Genomic DNA, 17,991 nt, shown 5'->3' with positions numbered 1-17,991 from the left:
TGATCCTCTGGCTTTTCCTCTAGCGCCACCATCAGGTCAACATTTTAATTTGTCCAATGCTTGTCCAATACCTGCAGAACTAATGACATTCCCATCAGCCTCAGCTGTACTTTGTGTTAGCTGCTAATTAGCAAATGTTAGCATGCTAACATGCTAAATTAAGATGGTAAACAGGGTAATCCGGGGTTCTGTGTCTTGATTCCTCTCTTCCATCCGTTCTGATTCACACTCCAGAACCTTCTGTAGAAGCCCTTGTTTGTACAGAGTTGTTGTGATTGGCCAGTTACGTGCTAGCAAACCTTGATTGGTTGTTTGATTCAGACCTGGTCCAGTCTTTTAAAAGACTAAATACAAGGAGCACTTCAATTAGATATTGTTAGTGGCATGCAATGGTCAAAATTCTTTATTTCAACCAAACTTATAATCCAATAATATTGCATAGAAATACTCCACTACAAGTAAAAGTATGCATTCTTCAGTGATAATTATTATGTGTTATGATAGTGGATTATTATCATTTATGCATTAACATGTTAGCAGCATTTTAAAAATGCATCATATTTAATGAGGCGATGCCAGATAAATGTAGTGAAGTAGAAAGTATTATATTTACATTTAAGTGTAAAAGAGCATAATATTGAAATACTCAAGTAAAGTACAAGTACCACAGAATTTGACTTAAGTACACTATTTGAGTTTCATTTCATTGACAATTTACTGATATGTGCTGCAGTTTGTTTCTCAGACAGGAAGTTGTATCTACAGTTTGAGTTTTAGACCTTGAAAGTAAAGAAATCATTTTGTCCTTGCCTCTTAAAAGGGCCGTTTAAGGGTTCAGACTCAGGGTTAAGGTAAAGGTAGATGTCTAGGTGACGCAATCTGTGAACCAGGGTCCTCCCAAGTATTAATAAACGTGCATATGTGTATCTGTGTGTGTGTGTGTGTGTGTGTGTGTCTGATTATCTCCAATCAAACACTTCTGATTTCAGCCTGTTCTTTACTTTAATTAACAACCACATTCATCATCACATTGCTTTTCTTAAAACTATATTTAACCTTCAAGCCTTCAGTGAACAGATTCTTGTTCTCCAGTGACTTTGTGTTTTTTCACACCTCAAAATAAAGAGTCACTGTTTGAGTTACACACATCAGGTACGACGTGAAGATCTGTTCGTGTTCTGTTGAGTGGAATGAAATGATTTTACCCTGCAGTGTTGATGCTTTAAAAAGGCTGTCCTGTGCCTTTTCTGCCCTCTGACTGTATCAGTAAAATAAAAAGAGAACCTGAGGAGACGGAGCGGTGAGTTCAGCTGTAACTTAGTGGAGAAATAAGGTTCTCTGGGGAACCACAACAGGCTTGAGGGGATAGCAAGCCTGTCTAGACCGAGACAGCGTTAAGTAGGACAGAAGATTCTTCTGCATAGCTCAAAGGAAAAGAAATTGTGATTGGTGGACCTCAGCATGGACAAGAATAAATACAGAATGTGTAAAAAGTAATGGCTCATATTTGGTCCTCAGGAACCTTTTATGATCTGCCACCTTTATGGAGAAGTTTTATTTTGTTTTAAATTAAAACTTGGTTAAAGTTTGGTTAAAGTTTGGGAAAGAGTGTTTTGACCAGGGGCTGCTTTGTCTCCTAAAAACTGCATTTATATTATGCTAAAATCACAATGGCAGCCCACATATATTCCACTAACTCCCACATTCCCCATCACCTGACCTGTATAACCATCAGCCCGACCAGTTTCTCCACGTTGTCTTCTGCTTGCCTGGTTTTGACTTTTGTCTGTTTTTGTAAATGTGAACTTTTTCTTACATCTGGGTTCAAACCTGCCTTCTTACTGAGCCGTTTACAGCTCATTTGTTTACACTTTGTAAGGAAAACTGGATGGTGGACTCCAGGTTGCATCTTGAGTCTGGTTTGTGGGTAGTTTTAGGCAACAAAAGCAAAAGGAAACTTTTTCACCTTCCCTAACCTGAACCAAGCGCAGCGAGTGACTGTAAAAAAGTTGTCATGCTTTAGTTGCTGCCAGTGAATATTGTAGGAAAACAAATGAAATATGTTATCAGTGAATATTGTGCAGATACGTTCAACATCTTGGGTGGGTTTCTGGGTGGCTTTACATTTCCTGTAAACAGTTTTGCTGTTAGCATTAGTAGCATTTAATGACATGAAACGGGTTGAATATGTTAACACATCACTGGTGGAGTCACACCTATAAACAGAGGTTTGTTTGTTTGTTTGTTTGTCCTCATTAAGTTACATGTTGATATTTATACTTAAAATCTAATTTATGTTTATCATTAAATATACTGATGATTAAATTGTCTATATTTTAAGGTAGCCATGTTGGCTGCTGGCCAGTTAGTTTCACAGATAACTGAACTCTTTATTTGATTAATCATCTGTTCGTTCACAGAGAGACTAAAACAGGACGTGTTGGTGTTCAGACTCCGGTGCAGTTATTTAACATATGGATGCATCTCAAATCTGTGAGATGGACAATAACACGGATGACTGATGAAGGTCATCCTGGCCACACAGGACATGAACTGCCTCCCTCCTCCTCCCTTTTTTTTTAATCTTTGCAGCACCTTCACCACAGGTACATCCCATGACTTCCTGCCTCACTGCCTTCACAACTGACCTGAATTCATCGCTTGAAGCCTCCGGCTGCACAGCGAGAGAAAACTGGAACATCACATTTGCATTTTAGTCATTAAAGGGTAAAAAAAAGAGTTCTTATCAGAGACCTCACAGAAAGGGCGGTGTTAGACGAAACTTCAACCCTCACCAACATCAGCGGTAGCCACCTGTCAGGAGGTCAAAGGTCAGAGGTCACAGCACCCTGACAGTATTCCTCCTATAGATGACTGATAACAGAGAGTTAACAGCGCAGGAGGTTAATAGAGAGAGAAAACAAGAAGTCAAACAAACAGAATATCGAAATAACTGAAGAAAGAGATAAATGTTTCCTTGAAGAAGTGAGCGCATCGTTCACCAGCAGGAGGACACAAGAGAGGAGGCACTGAAAAGCACTTTAAAGTAGATAAAGTAGATGACAGAAAATGAATAATATATTCATTAACAGGCAACACATAGAAGATCCCTCCAGACTGCACTATCATGTAAATATGTACATGTATATTTACATACATATAAATACACATTCACAAAGAAAGAACATGATTAACAAAGTAAAACTTTGATGTTTTCTGCCTTTGCCTTGTCTTCCCTGACCGCTCTTTGTTCTGAATAAATAATCATCTTTAAGATAATATATCAGTTTATTTTGTAGTAATTATGATAAGTTAAGCAGAAAGGCACCATTTACAAGTAGGACAGTTGGGAATATTCTTACTTACCAAACACCAAAACACAACTGTGTCCCAACTCAGTAGGAACGCTGAAGACAGTCAGTTCAGTGTGTGGATTTCTTTCTTCTTTATCCACCACAAAATACTCACAGAGCCGACTGCCTGCCAGCTTAGTGTCAAGTATAAAAATCGTCTGTGGAAAGATTTTCTTATATAAAACACGTTTCTTCATTCGGACATAAGATGCAGAGAGAGACCTGGATATTTCTCTTTGGTTTGTTTCCATCCGTCCAGTCTGCTTTATGGCATCGTGTGAATAATGTGTAATTGTTGGAGGACACAGAGACATGTAGCAACCACTGAAGATCAGCATGCTAACATAACGACAGCGCTATCATATTGATGTTTAGCAGGTACAATGTTTACCATGTTTACAATCTTAGTTTAGCATGTTAGCTTACATTTGCTAATTTCAGATTGCCCTAACAACGTTGCCATTTGTTTTCCAGGTATTTGGTCATAAATCAAAGTGTTGGACAAATTAAAATGTTGACCTGATGGTGGCGCTAGAGGAAAGGTCACAGGACCATCAAAGTTATAAATCATTGTGAGGGGAGCGTGAATGTGGGAACCGACCTCATGGTGGCGCTAGAGGAATGAACACATGGCTGATAAAGGAAGTAAAGGTTAACAGGAGTCACTTAGTCAACTTGTAAATATTTTGAGGCTGTTTTGAAACCTGAAATCACAACTTTCAGCTGAGAGGATACAGATTGTTTGTTTACTGTGGAGAAGATTTGTTCCAGATGTATCTGAGACAGGTTCCAGATGTTTGACAGATAGTGTGAATCGCTGCAGAGCGTCTGTAAAGAGTAAAAGATGTATTCAGTGCAAAGCAGAGAAGAAGAGAACGTGCTGCCTGAGAGCTTCGTGTCAGGGAGAAAAGTGCATCTGAAAGGTTGCGTTATATAATTAGCAACACAAACACAAACAGCTTAGAGGAGTGAAAAGCCGCTGGATGGAGGTTGTCACTGAAGATTTCTTGTAACCTTTCCTCGTCAGGCGACACCTGAAGGCAGCATGAGAGGCGTCTTAAAATATATATATATATATAACACTTAAAATGGTGAAACAAATCGATGTTAACGAGGCTTAAAACTGTGTGTGTGTGTGTGTGTGTGTGTGTGTGTGTTTTCTAGTATTAATCACGTTGTGGGGACAAAATCTGTATCTATATTATTTGAGGTCTGGACCCCACATGGGGTGACAGGAATGGGGTGTTCCCTTTTAATATTTATATAATGAGATCTGATTTTTAAAATGTGGCAAAATTAAATATGAATTACGAGTATTATTGTCACTGTAAAAATAATTCTCTCATTTTATCATAAAATCATGACTTCATTCTTTCTCATAATATGACTTTTTCTTGTAATATTCTTGATTTTCTTTTCTCAAAATATTGCAACTTTTTATTTGTAGAAATAAGACTTTACTCTTGAAATCTTATGACCTTTTTTCTTGTAAAATTACAACGTTATTCTTGAAATATTAGTAACTTTTTTCTCATGACTTTAGCATGCATCTCTGGGGTTGCAGGCAAAGCAAATTGTGGATTACGGGGACCCAACTTCTACATGGGGACAAAAGCTGGTCCCCACAATGTAAACCATTACATTTTAGGGTTAATACTTGTTTCTTGGTTAGTTAGATTAAGGTTTGAGTGAAGGTTGGGGGTAGAAATGTAGTTCTTATTGCGGTTAAGGTTAGGGTACATCTACAAGGAGTGACTACAGCGTCGAGTCCTCCTAAGTGATAAAAACAAGGAACACTTAGAGAAGATACCTGATGTCACATCGACACACAGCAGATTATCTACAAACAAGACTGTTGGAAGGCAGAAAACATCCTCACAGGTCAGTGTTTTTATTCAGGCCTTCGGGCCATCACTGTGATATTTGAAAAGACCACTCGGACTCACAGGAGGATGTCCTTTATTGCATGACTGAGTCACTGAGTGAAAACAGAAACTGTACAAGAGAGCGCAGAAGCATCAAGGTACCATGACCAAAGAACAGCCTGTAGGGTTTCATGCTGACTTCTAGACAACACTTAGTAATGCATGTGTACTCTCTGAGAAGGTGGGGCACAGAGATAATGTCTTGTAGGGATGAAAAACACAACACGAGCACAGAAATAGCTTTTTTCCACTGAATCAAGAGTTGTTTTCCGATAACACACGGCATTGTGGGAAATGTCTCCAACCAAATTACATGTTAGGGTTACTACTTTATGTTTATATAGATTCCTTTTATTGTCATTATTCCTCTGCATCCAGTGAATTACACAAAGAATGGCACTGGTTGACCAATAGGGGGCGCTATACAATCAGCCCTCTTACAGTTTACAGCTGTATGTTATGGGGAACCACAGGTTGCACAGAGGAACCAACGTGCACACCACACATTGTGTGGACCTGAGCATCCAGCAAGCTGATTGGTTTATCCTGTAAGGAGGCGGGGTCGAAATGGAGAAGCCAAAAGACAAGTTGCACATATATACAATATATATATATATATATACACAATACAATATATAAAAGCAGCCTGGAGAAACATATTCCAGCCTGAAGGCCCATTACAAGCTGTGCCTAAGCTAATGAGAGTGTTTCAGAATCCTTGAGTCCACCCTGTGACCTAAAAGCTAAGTTTACTAAGTATTTAATGTTTTTTCCAGCTGCTACGCACCACACAGAAGTCGCAGGGAGGTGGACGGGTGGATGGAAGACATGCAAAGTCCAGGACAAACACACTGTTAAAGGTTAGGTGAAGGTAAAATGGTGGTTAAGTATATAAAAAGTGGACACATTCTATCTCACGTCACCAATGATGAACCAAGAAGATATTTATAATGCATTTATGTATTTACAGTGACTTTTCCATTAACTGGTGGTTGTTCATCTTTGTTCGCCTAAAGCTCAGTCCCAATGTGCCGTTAGTTTCATGTACCTAAATGTACTTGGACTTCTGTACATTTGTGGTGCCTGTTCGGTTATTCAAATCACTGGAGGCCACATAGTCAAAGTTTCCTACTCAATTTAAGAAGTAACGTTATCGATCGAATTTATACGTTTTGTAGAAACAACTCATGTTAAATCACGACAGGATCATGAATTCACTTCACCTGCCGAAGCTCCACATTGAATTGTTGAGATGTGAAGAAACCAAATGAGTAAAACAAGGTGAATAGTTGAGAATATAGACTATACTGTCAAAATGCACTTTATCGACAGGAGACGAGCGTCTGTCTTCAGAGTAAAACCACAGAGAAACACAACAGGGACGTCACACAGATATCAAACTACAGTCAGCACAGACCAGGACCTCTGCAGGCGGACCGGTTACTTATTAAAGTCTGCTAGAGCCACAAATTCAACACAGAAAGTCTTTGCAGCATCTTATTATTTCCCTTGTACGGAGCTCAGAGTAGGACGGCAGCTACCTTTCATTCTTTTCATTATAGATGAATTTTTGACTTTTTGACTTAAGAAATGTACATTTTGAATGAATTATCTTCAGCCAGGACCATCAGCTTTTACAGCAGCGAGGGTGTCTTGCTCATGAACCCTTCTACCATTGACTTTGCAGGGGGGTCACTTTGACCATCAGGTCTGGACCGGTCTGAGTCTGGTCTCCTGGTTCTACCACCACAGTTCTTCACCTCCGCTGCTCCGGGTGCTCACCCTCTCTCGCCCGTGCAGCTTCAACATCTCCAGGACGCTCCGGGCGTAGGCGTCCCTCAGGTTCACGCCTGCTCCCACACTCACCCCCCCCACAGAGCCGCGGGCCAGCCTCTTCAGCATCTCGCCGTGTCGCAACGCCGCCTCCTTCATCTTCAGGGTGAAGTAGCAGGCGGAGAAGCGCTCGTTGATGATGGCGATGGGGAGCGCCAGGATCAGGATCCCGGACAGGATGCAGAGGAAGGCCAGCACCTTCCCCACGGCGGTGTCGGGCCGGATGTCTCCGTAGCCGACGGTGGTCATGGAGGTGGTCGCCCACCACCAAGCGGCCGGCACGCTGCTGAAGGTGGTGGCGGGAAAGTCGTGCTCCAGAGTGAAGACCACCGTTGCGAAGATGGAGATGCCGACACCGAGGAAGAGGAGCAGGAGGCCGACCTCCTCGTAGCACTGAGCGATGGTCATACCCAGAGACTTGAGGCCTGGACAGAAACGAGGACAGAGGAATGTTTTAGTTTTTACCTTCCATTCCTGCTGATGGATGGAGTCTTTGTGGAATCAATGGACAGAAAGTGAGTCAGTGTTATGATCTTTGGTAAATATGCGAGGATTATTAGCTGAGTTTGAATGTCCGTCTACCCTCCAGGGTCTCCATCACAGTGAACATCTAATTAAGGCCGTACTTAATAATGATGAGGTAATGCGTTTGTGGACAGGGACTGTTGGAGAAACTCTTGCTTTTGATGTGTTGAAGCTTTGAGGATCAGAGTTTGTCTTTCGAGTTTGATTTTCTGACGTGATTCTAGCTTTTCAGCAGCCAACTACAATCAGACATTTCAGAACATTTATGGAAATGTGACAAGTTGAGTACATACATGTGTAGAAATACAAACCAATACTGGTCATCCGCTGTCAGTTTTAAAAGGTCTGGAAGATGGAACTCTTGGTCAGTACTTTATTTTAGAAACTCCTACCGGTTTAAGGAAACTGTATGTCCTCTTCTGTAGCGTGTGACAGTTTTCGGTCTCGGCCTGTTTAGGTTGTTTGTTTTTGGTCTGTCAAAGAATATTTTCAGTGCATTGAAATGTACTTAAAGAACAGAAACCAACACTCTCATGACAGGCAGCTAAAACTGAGCTGTGTCAGGTGTCTTGTATCTTAAAAACTTAAAAGATCATTTAAAAAAAGTAGAATATGAAATGCATTTCATTTGCAACATCATTCAAATCACACAGGTGACCCTTTCTGTATAAATATGATATTTTACTGAGAAGAGGACGAACCCTTTTGATTTCAGTGAACCTAATTCAATTTCAATTCAATGTTATTTATATAGCGCCAAATCACAACAAAGTCATCTCATGACACTTTACAAAATAGAGCAGGTCTAGACCGACTCTTTATAATGTTATTACAGAGACCCAACAGTTCCCACCATGAGCAAGCACTTTGGCGACAGTGGCAAGGAAAAACTTCCTTTTAAGAGGCAGACACCTTGAGCAGAACCGGACTCTAGGTGGGCGGTCATCTGCTTTGACCGGTTGGGTTTTAGGGAGAGAGAGAGAGAGAGAGAGAGAGAGACAGACAGACAGACAGACAGAGACAGAGAGATAGACATAGAGACACAGATAGACAGACAGACAGACAGATAGGTAGGCAAAGATGTATGGCAGCACTAACAGTAGAAATAGCTGTAATATTAGCTGAGATTAATAATAGGAGCTTTAATAGTGACAGAACTACGACTAAACATAATAACTGTAGTGATGAGAGTCAGGCAGGCCCATGGCAGCAGCAGCACCCAGGCGTACCAGGACCACGATCCACAGCGACCTACGAGTCGACAAAGCACAAAGAAACTCCGGGGAAGAAATAAAGTTAGTAACATGCATTGGACTGTGATGAATGTGCAAAGATGAAGAGGGAGAGGAGGAAAGCTCAGTGCATCATGGGAAGTCCCCCGGCAGTGTAGGCCTATAGCAGCATAACTAGGGGGCTGGTCCAGGCAGGCCTGAGCCAACCCTTAACTATAAGCGTTATCAAAAAGCAAAGTTTTAAGCCTACTCTTAAAAGTAGAGAGTGTGTCTGCCTCCCGGACCCAAACTGGGAGCCGATTCCACAGGAGAGGAGCTTGATAGCTGAAGGCTCTGGCTCCTGTTCTGTTTTTGGAGACTCTAGGAACCACAAGCAGCCCTGCATTCTGGGAGCGGAGTGCTCTAGTGGGGTAATAAGGTACTATGAGCTCTTTAAGATATGATGGTGCCTGACCAGTAAGAGCTTTGTAGGTGAGGAGAAGGATTTTAAACTCTATTCTAGATTTTACAGGGAGCCAGTGCAGAGAAGCTAATACAGGAGAAATATGATCTCTTTTCCTGGTTCCTGTCAGTACACGTGCTGCAGCATTCTGGATCAGCTGGAGAGTCCTCAGGGACTTATTGGGACAGCCTGATAATAAGGAATTGCAATAATCCAGCCTAGACGTGACAAATGCATGGACTAATTTTTCTGCATCTGTTTGAGACAGGATCTTCCTGATTTTTGCAATATTACGGAGGTGAAAAAAGGCAGTCCGTGAAGTTTGTTTTACGTGGGAGTTAAAGGACATGTCCTGATCAAAGACAACTCCGAGATTCCTCACGGTGGCGCTGGAGGCCAGGGCAATGCCATCTAGGGTAACAATATCCTTAGATATTGTATTTCTGAGGTGTTCAGGGCCAAGAACAATAACTTCTGTCTTGTCTGAGTTCAACATCAGATAATTACAGGTCATCCAGGTCTTTATGTCCTTAAGGCATGCTTGGAGGTTGGCTAACTGATGAGGTTCTTCTGGCTTGATCGATAAATATAGCTGGGTATCATCTGCATAGCAATGAAAATGTATGGAGTGTTTTCTAATAATATCCCCTAAAGGAAGCATATATAAGGTGAATAGTATTGGTCCAAGCACAGAACCTTGTGGAACTCCATGACTGACTTTGGCGTACATGGAGGATTCATCGTTAACATGTATAAACTGAGATCGATCTGATAAATACGACTTAAACCAGCTTAGTGCGGTTCCTTTGATGCCAATTAAATGTTCCAGTCTCTGTAATAGGATATGATGGTCAATGGTGTTGAATGCAGCACTAAGATCTAACAAAACAAGTATAGAGACAAGTCCCTTGTCTGATGCAGTTAGAAGGTCATTTGTAACTTTCACCAGTGCTGTCTCTGTGCTATGATGAGCTCTGAAACCTGACTGAAAGTCCTCAAGCAACTTATTGTCATGTAGAAAGTCACACAGCTGGTTGGCGACTGCTTTCTCAAGGATCTTGGAGAGAAAGGGGAGGTTAGATATAGGTCTATAGTTGGCTAAAACCTCTGGATCAAGTGTGGTCTTTTTAAGGAGAGGTTTAATTACAGCAACTTTAAAGGACTGTGGTACGTAGCCTGTTAATAAAGACAGATTGATCATGTCTAGTAAAGAAGTGCTGACTAAAGGTAAAACCTCTTTGAGCAGCCAGGTTGGGATGGGGTCTAAGAGACAAGTTGATGGCTTAGATGAAGAGATAGTTTTAGTAATTTGGTGAAGGTCAATGGGAGAAAAGCAATCTAAATATACATCAGGTTTTACAGCTATTTCTGAGATTCCTGTGTTTGAAGGTAAGGTACCACCTGAAGACAGCAGGTGATCAATTCTGTCTCTAATAGTTAGAATTTTATCATTAAAAGCTCATGAAGTAAGTGTTGTTTGTTCATATTGTGGCTGTAATGAACTCTGCAGCCTCTTGGGGGCGCTAGTGGGCCTTCAGCCTTATAGTCTCATTCTGAACGCTGAAAAGGATGTGCGCTATCTTTGCATCATGAAACGTGTAATTTTAAAGTGTGTAGAAAAATAAAAAATCCAATATTAAAGTTGTCACTACTTTCTTCCTGCAAACTATAATTAGTTGTTAAGTCAAAGTGCTTCATTGACTCAGAGCTTCGTTCTGTCTGAACATCGCATTTTGGAAAGAAACTCTTGGATTTGTTGTTTCTCTGCATCGTCAGTGAGTGACAGCGTGTGATCGCCTCTTCATTTCGTTCTCGTGTCTCCCGTTTTCTCTCTGCTGTTCAGCGAGGAGAAAATAACGAGCGGCAGAAAGAGGAAACAGCAAATTTATAAATACACCCACATGTGAGGCCGACGTTCGCACCCCAGAGTGACTCGTCATCTCTTTATTCTCCTCCGAGAGGAAAAGAAATGAGCTTTGGTGTCGAGTTTAAGGAGGATTTGAAATGAGCTCATAAAGTACTGAAGACGAGTGTTTCGCCGTGACTGTTTAACGCAGCTACAGAAAGCTGCTTCTTTACACTTGCAAAGATTTAAGAAATCAGCTTATATTACAGTTAGCTTTCCCTCAAAGTCAGTGTGTGTCACGTATTTGTGTAACAGTATGTCCATGTCCCTGGTAGGTTAATCAGGTCTGCCTGAAGTTTGTCCCTCTGGGCTCCTGTACATCTGAGCGGACATGTAGGACTAGTAGCCAAACAAAGCAGCAGCGTGGAAATCCCCATCCAGGTGTTGTCTGTCTGACTGTTACCCCCGACACCTTTATCAGCCTTCGGATGCTGTCGGGGGGGACGTGACGTCCAAACTAGTTTGTTTCGAGCATTAAAAGCTGATAAAAACGTGTCGGGTCAAGAAACGCAAGCAGCCGGATGATCAGACAGGTTGTAAACAAACGTCCAGGTCAGTGACTCATCATCGCCTGCGAGCCTCTCGTGAAGACGTTTATTCTCCGACGCAGCAGGCTTACGTAAGAGTGGACTCTCCCGGCTCTCCGCTCCCTGCAAACGGTGCACATTCTCGTGTCAAATCACACACATTTACTTCACCTGTGTGAGCAAATCTGCAGGTGGGGACGACTGCATAGAATAGATTTCGCTCCAAAACTGCATCTTTCAAAGTTACTCTTTTTATTTTTCCTCTGTGTTTCCTTGCTGAGCTGCAGAGGAGGTGCATGTCGGTTTGTTGCCGGCAATAAACTACAACACCCGACTGCCAGGACGAAGATAAGACGCCTCTTAGTCTATATCATGACATGTGGTGGCATTTTAACACAGAACATGGACAGTCTGTTATAGCAACATACAGCGTGCTGCCGTATGAAGAAAGACTTGATGCTGCGTGAACAGTTCTTACACTGGTAACCTCTTTTTCTTTTCCCTTCTCTCCCCCCCCCCCATGTTCTCTTACATTATTCATGAGTTGAGTCCAGGGATGATCTTCCTTCCCAAAATCACCCAGATCAAAGCGCTCATATGTCCCAGTCTGACACACTCATGCACATATAATCACACACATATATATAAATATATATATATATATATATCCTCTCTCTCAAACACACACTCTCCTCCCTCCGTCTCCTGAAGGAATTTGTCAAAATATGAATCAATATTTTTTTTTCTCGTCTTTGTCGTCCTCAGAAAAACCTCCCGGCTGTAATCTCACAGCAGCAGCTTCTCACCGAGGAGAATTTCAATTTCCTTTTCTCTCTCTGGCTGTTCTCGTCATGTACTTGAAATCCGCTGACAGGCTGTGAACACGTGTGGAGGGAAACTGTGTGTACTTCACCTGCTCAGACAAGGCTGCTTCTGCAGTTTTTATTTTTAAAAATGACCCACATCTTCTTCTTCTCCTTCTTGTTTGTCCTTCAAAACAACCTGCTTGAGGACATGAACACATGTCAGGAAGCCGAAAGCGGAGCCTCACTTTGTGCCTCTCTTGCTGAGTATTTTTCATTGATGAAAGAAAGAAATTAGCCAGTTTTCTTTAAAAGGAAAAGAGATGCTTTTCAAAGTTAAATGAACTCACAATCCGTCCAGAAGATGAAGCACAACATGCTTTCTCCATTAAAAAGTCATATTTATTATTTAAATTGTGATGTTTCTGTTGCTCGGTGTGTGAGAGTGGCTACTCGTCTTCTATGGACATTTTTCAAGGTTGGACAGATAAAGTATCAACAGCAAGTTAAAAAACATCTCATTTCAGTGCACTTTGTTTTGGAAGATCTGGTTAAAAGGAAGAGACGTTAATGATTTCCACCAACATCGACGATTATGTTTGTCTTGACAGACAGAAAGGAGCAAATAAGAAACGACGGAGTAAATTCAGAGGTTAACACGCGGGACGAGTCTCTCACGTGACTTTACCAACATTCAGAAACTGTTTACTTCGCTAACTTCTTGCTGTAGTTTTTTTTCTCAAAAGAAAATTGAGAACTCCATCAGATCGAGGTGAACTTCAACCGGACTCTCTTACAGCGAACTGCGTTACGTCTGACTTTGCATACCAACACTGAGAGTCTATGGCCTTGCTAGCAGCTCTGTGAGGCTGTACTGTTGCCTGATATCAGACAGAATTGTCACCTCGTTTCACTCTTCAGTCTGACATCGACTCCGCTCTAACCGATTTCCATGGGGGAGGGGGATTCGAGTTTCCCTAACCAATCACTAGTGGCGTTGATTGGCTAATCGTTCATTGGTTTATGGCTTTTCAACAGAGAAACCACTGTTTCATGTCATGATGGTAAACCAGAAGCAGTCAACTCGTGGACTGGGCGGATTCAAAGGTCTGGATTCAGGCAAGCTAAATGCTAACATGCTCACAGTGACAATGGTACTTTGCTTCAGCAGCTACAATGTTTACCATGTTCACCATCATAGTTTAGCTTGTTAGCGTGCTAATATTTGCACAAACACAGAGTCCAGCTGAGGCTGATGAACGTCATCAGCTCTGCAGGTATTAACATGTTGACCTGATGATGGCGCTAGATGAAGAGTCAGAGGATCACCAGAGTTATGACAGTTCATCCTGAGGGGACCATGAAGACCTGAACCAAATCCATCCAATAGTTGTTGAGACATTTCAGTCTGGACTAAAGTGATGGTCCAACTCACTGACCGAGTGTGTGTCTGTAGTACTAGTACGCCTTGACATGTATAAAATAACATTAATGAGAATGATGGGTACTGGATCATAAGCAAACAATGATTTTATCTAACTGTCAACACCAACTGGACCAGACTGAAACAGACGTCCAGATCAGACCTGTAAAGATCGCGTGTCTTTGGCTCTTTACCTACTACTACATGATGTTTTCTTTTCTGAACCTCAATAAAGTGAAGATACAGAATAGCTTTTTTGACAATACTAAAGCAGTGCCATCTTTTTAAAGCTGCTGTTCAGACGTGTTTACCTGTCGAGTGTCGTCCCAGCTTCAACATGCGGAGCGACCTCAGCAGTCGGAGGACCTGCACCACGCGGCCCATGTTCTCCAGCTCTGTGCTCCCTCCGTGGAGGCTCTCCACCGTCAGCGTCACATAGAACGGCAGGATGGCCAGCAGGTCAATCACGTTGGGAATACTTCGACTGAAGCGGCACTTGTCCCTCACGCAGAGAAACCGAAGTGCCAGCTCACCCGTGAACCACACCACGCACACGTATTCCAGCGCATCGAAGAGCAGCGGTGCACTGACGCCGCTCACACCGAAGTCCTCCTCTAAGTCCAGCGAGATGAGCACCATGTTGACTACGGACACCACAACGAAGAAGACCGAGAGTGAGCCAAAGGTGCGAGCAGCACGTGACGATTCCGGTTTCTCCAGCAGGTCCCACAGGTGGCGGCGCAGATCCGGGCAGGCGGCACCCACAAAGTCCTCATCGTCGTCCTCGGCCTCAAACTCTCGCTGCACGTCGAGGGTCTCCTTCTGCTCCTTGCGGCGGTAGTAACGCTCGCGGCAGCAGGGGTTGATGCGAAGCTCGTCGATGCCCCAGTACTCGATCTCCTGCAGGAAGGAGATCTCACACAGCTCCTCCCTCACATGCAGGTGACCCGTCCGGTAGTAGTTCATCACATACCTGTCAGCAGAAATACACCGACAGGTAGCAGGTTTATTTTGTGTTATTATCTCTATCTCTCCATTCCTCTCAGAGGTGACCAACTAAAATGAACATTCATCTTATTTGTTATCAGTTTGCAACAAGACTACATCTGGTGTTGGTCTGATCTCAGCCAGCTATGATGACACCTGTGCAGTTAGAACAAGTTAAAGGTCACCTGTCCGTCAAAGGCTACAGACGAGGCCTTCCTCTGCAAAGGAAACACAGAGTTCATACAGCAGCACGGCTTCAAGAGACTCTCAGTGGAGGTTCACGTGACCAACGAGGGTTGTTGTTCGAATGTAAAGCATGGATGGGAATATTTTTACATAATTAATGCAGATATTTGTAATTTGTGAAAACATGGCCCCTTGGCTGAGCCCACATTTTGAAGTTTATTTTGTGTTGTGAGCTGTATGGAAGAACGGTCGACACAGCTGACAGCGCACCTGTGAAGACGACCTCCAGTTTGAACATCAGTGTGTTGCTGTGACTCGAGGCAGAAACACACTGGAAGCATCAGGTGAACACAGTTCAGGTGTGTCTTGTTTTCAGAAGTTCAGCCTGAAGCTCAGGCATCAGATAAAACATAAATAAACAACTGAGCGTAACACTATGAATGTCTTCCAGGAGAGACTGAAAATGTGTGTCGTTATCTTCGTATTTAAAACCACATCACGTCTCTATGTCTATGTCTATGACATGTTGACCGAACTAGTTCTTAGGTAAGAGGAAGACTACCTTGGGATGCTTCTTGTTTAAGTATTCATTCTCTTTCTAGACCTGAGGCGTCCTTCAACTTGTCAGAGCAATTAACTGTCAAGTGTATCACTGCCTTTAAGATCCCACATAACATAATGAAAATGTCAAAGACAGGGCATCGTGCGTGCCTCAGGGAAGAGAAAAGGGCGCCACCTACTGGAAGGTCTGTGAGTTTCGGTCAAAGAAGAACTCGTTCTCCAGGAAGTCGGCGTCGTCGCAGAGCTCCAGCGCTGAGTCTCGGCTGCAGCGGGCTAGTTTCCCCAGCCGGGTCTCCGGGTGGGACGCCAGCAGCTCCTGCGACAGCTCGTAGCGACTTCCCCCAACGTTGATGATGAAGAATTCGAGCTGGTCTCTGACGCAGGACGCCGTCGTCTCACTGAAGAAAACACTGGAGTCCAGAGACACCGGGGAGGCGGTGTCACTGTAGAGCTCCGCCCCCGCCACCGAGCTGGAGGGGAGGCTCATGGTGTAGTATGGGGGAGGGAGGGAGGAGCTGGTGGACAAGTGAAAGGTGAGAGGAGTCAGAACGAAAACACCAGTTTATTTAAAACCAGTACGATTTAAGGAAACTCCATCAGTTTTATACGCTGTGAAGCCAGCGAAGCTTAAAGCTGCATTCATTGATTGTTTTACCAGCAGGGGGCAGAAGAACGCTACAACAAGCTGCAACACACAAAGTCCAGACATCTGGTTTGGTCTCCTCCACCTCCTGAGGGAAACATCTGTCTCTGTGTTCAGCAGCTGGTCTCTGACTGAGTCTGCCTGCTGTTTGCTGCTGGCCAGGTCGTGGACAGTATCAGCTGCTTCCTTCTGATCCAGCCAGCAGCGTCATGTCGAACACGATATCAGCCCGATAATGGCCGATAACATTTCACACAGCTACAGCGCTTTTATTTTGAATGTTTCTCCATTTGTATTCTTTATTTGTCTTCTTGTAAAGGACGTGTAGATTTTAAGATGCATCAATAGGTGCATTGTAGATGTTAGATGTTTCGAAGGAGGTCTTAGTTAAAACAGCACAGCGGGAACGAATCAAAGACAATAAAGGAGGAAATTAAAAAAATAAAAAGGGAGGGAGGACGAAAATGAGAAACAGAGATGTAGAATTGAAAGAGACGAAGCCTCTGGTTGTGTCCTACTTCTAGCAGATCTCTGGCTGCTGCAATATTTAAATATTTCAGCCGGCTTACCTAATTAATAGATCTAATGCTACTATTCCTGTGATCATTCATTCCCTTTTGCTAGGTGCGTCTGTCTAACACTGCCATCGCGCTGATTCTCACTCTGAATATTACACGAGGGCAGACTGCTGTACAGGAAGCACTCTGAGATGTGGGTCGGGGGACTCCACAGCTTCGTCCCTCTGCACTGAAGAGAGGGAGCTGAACTGATGTTGAAGTTGTTGTGGAAGTCTGGATCCTTCAGGGGGGCTTGAACATGCAGGGATTTTAGATATTCACTCTCTCAGCTGCTGTCAGGGGCCCAGAGTGTGTAGCCGCTGTGTGGAAGTTTATCAATCAGTTACTCGAAAACATGAAATATGCATCAGCTGTTCTCCTGGGTTTGATTCTGATGTGTGAAAATATAAACATGGTGTGAAAGTCATCACTTCTAACTGACGTGAGGAGTATTAACAACCAGCAGTGACCCAACAATAGTACGAGCAATAAACTGCGAACACGAAGGTGATCAGTGTCCACGTCTTTGTTAAGGCCTCACACGCGTAAACAGATTCACTCCTATTCTGAATAATAAAGCCTCCACACAGGCGACGTTAACGTGACCCGAAGTGTGTTTTCATGCTTCAAGGGCATTTTCTTCCGTTTAAGGCACATAACTACCGTGACCGTGTCCTACACTCACTACTGTGCCTGAACGCATCCTGTGCAGCCACCTTACAGGTACGTATGTTTGTACATAGTGTTGTTACTTTGGTAGTTTGAGTGCACCTGGGTCTTTGGTTGGCAAAGCTTTGGATCAAAACAAGCTTCTGCCCACGTTGTTTTTATGAGACAGTCGACAGCAGAGGGCTGACAGAGGAGGGATAAGAGGGATAACTAACTAATGCTGTATCTCATTTGTTCAATCTTCTCATCTCACTCTTCCAGGTGGACTAAAGACTCGAGGTGTCTCAGCTGTCTTTACTGTCTCTCCCCCCCCCCTCTACACTGAACTACCTGATAAAGGCCATACAGACATCAGCGATGTCCCTTCAGACACATTTTACATCAAGTGAAACAGGCTTGAATTCCACCTCCAGTAAAAT

At 43.1% G+C, this 17,991-nt stretch overlaps 1 protein-coding gene across 1 annotated transcript; it reads right to left on the bottom strand.

The window, feature by feature from the left end:
• Nucleotides 1-7,018: 7,018 nt before the first annotated feature.
• kcnv1 (potassium voltage-gated channel modifier subfamily V member 1) lies at nucleotides 7,019-16,190 on the bottom strand. The gene is made up of 3 exons (XM_070912504.1): nucleotides 15,883-16,190; nucleotides 14,281-14,942; nucleotides 7,019-7,536 (listed from the first exon to the last, which is right to left on the bottom strand). The coding sequence occupies exons 1-3, from the start codon at nucleotides 16,188-16,190 to the stop codon at nucleotides 7,019-7,021; spliced, it is 1,488 nt and encodes a 495-aa protein (XP_070768605.1).
• Between the last annotated feature and the right edge of the window lie 1,801 nt (nucleotides 16,191-17,991).

The sequence above is a fragment of the Enoplosus armatus genome, chromosome 9 (assembly GCF_043641665.1).
Source record: "Enoplosus armatus isolate fEnoArm2 chromosome 9, fEnoArm2.hap1, whole genome shotgun sequence".
Taxonomy (NCBI): domain Eukaryota; kingdom Metazoa; phylum Chordata; class Actinopteri; order Centrarchiformes; family Enoplosidae; genus Enoplosus; species Enoplosus armatus.
Note: the sequence above shows the minus strand (reverse complement) of the source record. Positions and strands in the feature narration are given on the sequence as shown.